The following is a 6381-nucleotide window of genomic DNA, read 5'->3' as shown; positions in this document are numbered from 1 at the left end:
TAGTGTAAGACTAACACTAGACCGAGAACTAGAAACATTCGGATTTAGCCGCACGTCTCTAAAGACGGCTAAACCCGAATGATTCTAGTACTAGGTCTTGTGTTAGTTCTAGTGATAGTGCTAGTGTAAGACTAACACTAGACCGAGAACTAGAAACATTCGGATTTAGCCGCACGTCTCTAAAGACGGCTAAACCCGAATGATTCTAGTACTAGGTCTTGTGTTAGTTCTAGTGATAGTGCTAGTGTAAGACTAACACTAGACCGAGAACTAGAAACATTCAGGTTTAGCCGCACGTCTCTAAAGACGGCTAAACCCGAATGATTCTAGTACTAGGTCTTGTGTTAGTTCTAGTGATAGTGCTAGTGTAAGACTAACACTAGACCGAGAACTAGAAACATTCGGATTTAGCCGCAAGTCTCTAAAGACGGCTAAACCCGAATGATTCTAGTTCTAGGTCTTGTGTTAGTTCTAGTGATAGTGCTAGTGTAAGACTAACACTAGACCGAGAACTAGAAACATTCGGATTTAGCCGCACGTCTCTAAAGACGGCTAAACCCGAATGATTCTAGTACTAGGTCTTGTGTTAGTTCTAGTGATAGTGCTAGTGTAAGACTAACACTAGACCGAGAACTAGAAACATTCGGATTTAGCCGCACGTCTCTAAAGACGGCTAAACCCGAATGATTCTAGTACTAGGTCTTGTGTTAGTTCTAGTGATAGTGCTAGTGTAAGACTAACACTAGACCGAGAACTAGAAACATTCAGGTTTAGCCGCACGTCTCTAAAGACGGCTAAACCCGAATGATTCTAGTACTAGGTCTTGTGTTAGTTCTAGTGATAGTGCTAGTGTAAGACTAACACTAGACCGAGAACTAGAAACATTCAGGTTTAGCCGCACGTCTCTAAAGACGGCTAAACCCGAATGATTCTAGTACTAGGTCTTGTGTTAGTTCTAGTGATAGTGCTAGTGTAAGACTAACACTAGACCGAGAACTAGAAACATTCGGATTTAGCCGCAAGTCTCTAAAGACGGCTAAACCCGAATGATTCTAGTTCTAGGTCTTGTGTTAGTTCTAGTGATAGTGCTAGTGTAAGACTAACACTAGACCGAGAACTAGAAACATTCGGATTTAGCCGCACGTCTCTAAAGACGGCTAAACCCGAATGATTCTAGTACTAGGTCTTGTGTTAGTTCTAGTGATAGTGCTAGTGTAAGACTAACACTAGACCGAGAACTAGAAACATTCAGGTTTAGCCGCACGTCTCTAAAGACGGCTAAACCCGAATGATTCTAGTACTAGGTCTTGTGTTAGTTCTAGTGATAGTGCTAGTGTAAGACTAACACTAGACCGAGAACTAGAAACATTCAGGTTTAGCCGCACGTCTCTAAAGACGGCTAAACCCGAATGATTCTAGTTCTAGGTCTTGTGTTAGTTCTAGTGATAGTGCTAGTGTAAGACTAACAATAGACCGAGAACTAGAAACATTCGGATTTAGCCGCAAGTCTTTCAAGACGGCTATCGAACAGATATATTGAGGTTGTACTGTAATGTCAAATTACATATATTGACATATTGCATTTTATGTGGGACAATTTAAGTAGGTACACTCTGGTTTTTATGGAAATATTTTTTTGTATATTGCAAATTAAGTGAAATTCACTGTATATGGGTTAGTAAGGCAGGACGTTGGTGTTTTTACTAACATTCTGCATAGGAGTTGTGATTCCTAAGTACCTGGGCATAAGCTTGAATTAATTTTAGCCAACAAAACTGACCTTTTCCAATCTACATAATATTAGGCAACCACCATAACTCTAACCAAGTTTACTTATCATGAAGGTCATTAACCTTAGTAAAGATAGCTGACCTTTCCCAATGACGTTACGTTCATTGATTCTAAACAAAACTGATCTCATATTTTGCAGTCTTATTTGTAGCTGTATAAAATAAATAGTTTTTTGTTACTTTAGCTTCGGCAGATGAGTTTGTGTCTTATGTTTGGCGGAGCTCAGCAATCTCCAGCGTATCGTTTTTTTTATTTGAGTCACTTACTACTTAGTAATCCTTTTTAATCCTACTCTTATTACTTGGTCTTCAGCTTGGAAGCAAATATCAGATTTTCCACAGATTACCACAGCTGTTTGATACTCGGCGATTTTGAAATCAAGTGAAATTTTTTCATAGTTCAACCAGCACATTGCAGCCAATACACAATGAGATGGAACTAAATAACGTTCTTCTTTAATAGAAGAAGATTGAGTAAGAATTCCAAGCAAAAGACCAACATTTCTGCTGGGAGTCATTAACCTGAGTAAATAAAACTAACCTTACCCAACATATCTATCTAGTATTGCGTAACTTTCATGACCTTCCTCAATCTTTATTTGGAAGCCATGAAATCTAATAAAGACACTAACTTTGGAGCTCTTCATGTTAGTTTAGCTTGGGCAGATGAGTTGATTATTGAGTTTAGTATTTGAATCCTACTTTTATTACTTAGTCTCCAGCTTGGCAGAATTCCAGCAAATATCAGATTTTCCACAGGTTACCACAGCTGTTTGACACTCGGCGATTTTGCCCAAATGAAATGTTGTAACACGTCGTTTTCAAAGTACATCGAGATGGAACTAAATATAGTTTTGCATTGATATGTATATTTTTGGTGTTTTTGTTTTAATTTTATTTTAATTGATTTAAAAGTTATTTTCTAACATTGTCAATTTCAATATCCAAAATTAGGTTGAGGACACGTATCGATTTAAACACGGATACATTGTTATCGTTCTCCCTTCCACCCCCATTTATATCCTGCGAGGTTTTCGCACGCATTTTCCGTCACTCGGCAATTTTATATTCGCATCGTGGCAAACAAATTGAACCTGTTTAATATGCTTCGGAATCGAGAGACGACCGGAATTCAATCGTTCATCCTTCAGTTTCTTCCGTTGCTACCCCTCGGGGGGAAAGCAAATTGATTTTTACAGCTCGGTCCATTTCGGTAGCGCCAGAGATTCTAGACACTGTGGCACCCAAAATGTCCCCCACTCTGGCGGCAGCGCCAGAGGGGAGTAAAACCAACCCCCCGTATTCCCGCTTATTCCTTTTGTGTCCCTTCTCGTAGCACTTCAATACGTTGTACGCGGAGATGGCTTTGGCAAACATGTTGAAATTGCAAAATTTTTGCTGCAAATATGATTTAAAGTGTGGAACGATGGTGATTGGTGGTTTTCAAACTGTAAGTTATTGAAAAAAATAAACACCTGTAGAACGGTTTCTTGTAATTGGGGTTTGTTTTTATTTAAGTTTTGTTCGATTTGTTACTTCTTGTTTGCTTGCATAAGCGCTGTGACTGGTGATCAACCCCCTGAACATTATAAAATTGCTATTCCCGCTACATTTTCAGGGGTAATTATTAATGGTATGGTTCTATTAGGAGCTATAAAGGTAAATATTACGCAATTTTTAATCCATAAAAAAATTTTTTCTTTTTATTAGGAATCAAGCGTCCTTTTAATACCATATTTAATACTTTTGGGAGCTCTTTTAATTGTAATTTGTTATCTTGGATTAATTTTATCTATTTTGGAACCTTTGGTACTTATAGCTTTCATATTTGCAGGTAAGATTTAAATTTATCAACGAAAACTTTTTTATTCATCATTTATTTTTTGTAGTTCCTGCAATTTATCTTTGGCTAACTGTGTTTAGTTATTACCAATCGCTTGTAGCGGAACCTATAACAATTACAAATCCATCGATGGTTGCGTACAATAACCCGGGAGTGATGGAAACGAAATATCCTGAAGTTGTTTAATTAAATTATCCATATATTAGTGATAAATTTGCCAAAATTATTACAAATAAATTAATTAAATTTTAATAATAAAATAATAGTACATAAAAATACTTCCAATACATGACAATAAAATAATTAATAATTAATAACACTTTAAAGATATTTTTATGTGTACATATTTGTCAATTACACTTCAAAATTCGACAATAAAATGTAATGTAATGTATTAGCTTTTATTATATAATAAAATTAACGGTTATCAAGAAACATCAATCATTTATTTTCATATAACTGTTAGTCTAAATAAAAATTAAGTTTGTGCACACTTTTAACCTATTAGAACCATTTTGACACCCACCAATAATCCTTTTCTGTTTCTTGATATCTTCGAAACGCTTTCAATAATCATCTAAATCAATTCATTTAATATTTTGATCGTCCTTAAGTATCGTGGAGATGTTTTTAATCGATTAGACTCATTTTGACACACACAAATAAGCTTTTTCTGTATCGTGGTATTTTTGAAACACTTCAAAAACATCTAAATTAATTCTTTTATGTCTAATATCGACATTAGGTGTCCTAGAGATGCCTTTTAATCGATTAGTATCATTTTGACACACACCAATAAACTTTTTCTACATTCTGGAGTTATTGAAATTTGTCTAAATACATAAAAATCATTTCCTTTAATTCTTTCATGAGCGTTAAGTATCATACAGATGTTTTTAATCGATTAGAACCATTTTGACATACACCAACAAGCCTTTTCAGTATCATGGTATCTTTGAAACACTTTCAAAAAAGCAATTCTAGTTCTAGGTCTTCTGCTAGTTCTAGTGATAGTGCAATACTAGAACTAACACTAGACCTAGAACTAGAAACATTTGGGTTTAGCCGCAAGTCTTTTAAGACGGCTAAGCCCAAATGTTTCTAGTTCTAGGTCTAATGCTAGTTCTACTTTTAATTGTTATTAAGCGCTAAATTGTTGTCTATTCTTACTAAAATAAAAGTATCACTAACACTATACCTAGAACTAGAATCATTTGGGTTTAGCCGCACGTCTCTAAAGACGGCTAAACCCGAATGATTCTAGTTCTAGGTCTTGTGTTAGTTATAGTGATAGTGTAAAACTAGAACTAACACTAGACCTAGAACTAGAAGCATTCGGATTTAGCCGCACGTCTTTCAAGACGGCTAAACCCGAATGATTCTAGTTCTAGGTCTGGTGATAGTTCTAGTAATAATGTTACTTTAAAACTAGAACTAACACTAGACCTAGAACTAGAAATATTCGGGTTTAGCCGTGCGTCATCGTAGTTCTAGTTTTAATTGTTATTAAACGCTAAATTGTTGCCTTTTCAGTATCATGGTATCTGTGAAACACTTTCAAAAAAGCAATTCTAGTTCTAGGTCTTCTGTTAGTTCTAGTAATAGTACTAGTGTAAAACTAGAACTAACACTAGAATTAGAACTAGAAATATTCGGATTTAGCCGCAAGTCTTTCAAGACGGCTAAACCCGAATGATTCTAATTCTAGGTTTTGTGTTAGTTCTAGTAATAGTGCTAGTGCAAAGCTAGAACTAACACTAGACCTAGAACTAGAAACATTCGGATTTAGCCACACGTCTTTCAAGACGGCTAAACCCGAATGATTCTAGTTCTAGGTTTTGTATTAGTTCTAGTAATAGTGCTAGTGCAAAACTAGAACTAACACTAGACCTAGAACTAGAAACATTCGGATTTAACCACACGTCTTTCAAGACGGCTAAACCCGAATGATTCTAATTCTAGGTTTTGTGTTAGTTCTAGTAATAGTGCTAGTACAAAACTAGAACTAACACTAGACCGAGAACTAGAAACATTCGGATTTAGCCGTAACTCTTTCAAGACGGCTAAACCCGAATGATTCTAGTTCTAGGTTTTGTGTTAGTTCTAGTAATAGTGCTAGTACAAAACTAGAGCTAACACTAGACCGAGAACTAGAAACATTCGGATTTAGCCACACGTCTTTCAAGACGGCTAAACCCGAATGATTCTAATTCTAGGTTTTGTATTAGTTCTAGTAATAGTACTAGTGTAAAACTAGAACTAACACTAGACCGAGAACTAGAAACATTCGGATTTAGCCGCAAGTCTTTCAAGACGGCTAAACCCGAATGATTCTAATTCTAGGTTTTGTATTAGTTCTAGTAATAGTACTAGTGTAAAACTAGAACTAACACTAGACCGAGAACTAGAAACATTCGGATTTAGCCGCAAGTCTTTCAAGACGGCTAAACCCGAATGATTCTAGTTCTAGGTTTTGTGTTAGTTCTTGTAATAGTGCTAGTGCAAAACTAGAACTAACACTAGACCTAGAACTAGAAACATTCGGATTTAGCCACACGTCTTTCAAGACGGCTAAACCCGAATGATTCTAGTTCTAGGTTTTGTGTTAGTTCTAGTAATAGTGCTAGTGCAAAACTAGAACTAACACTAGACTTAGAACTAGAAACATTCGGATTTAGCCACACGTCTTTCAAGACGGCTAAACCCGAATGATTCTAGTTCTAGGTTTTGTGTTAGTTCTAGTAATAG

At 36.0% G+C, this 6381-nt stretch overlaps 1 protein-coding gene across 1 annotated transcript; it reads left to right on the top strand.

The window, feature by feature from the left end:
- The first annotated feature begins 1479 nt into the window (after positions 1-1479).
- Positions 1480-4074, top strand: LOC111415288 (uncharacterized). Its single transcript, XM_023046898.2, has 4 exons — positions 1480-3240; positions 3309-3449; positions 3501-3624; positions 3680-4074. Exons 1-4 carry the CDS (start codon positions 3151-3153, stop codon positions 3817-3819), a joined length of 495 nt encoding a protein of 164 aa, XP_022902666.1. The 5' UTR covers positions 1480-3150; the 3' UTR covers positions 3820-4074.
- The last annotated feature ends 2307 nt before the right edge of the window (positions 4075-6381 follow it).

The sequence above is a fragment of the Onthophagus taurus genome, chromosome 11, assembly GCF_036711975.1.
Source record: "Onthophagus taurus isolate NC chromosome 11, IU_Otau_3.0, whole genome shotgun sequence".
NCBI classification, from domain to species: Eukaryota; Metazoa; Arthropoda; class Insecta; order Coleoptera; family Scarabaeidae; genus Onthophagus; species Onthophagus taurus.
Note: the sequence above shows the minus strand (reverse complement) of the source record. Positions and strands in the feature narration are given on the sequence as shown.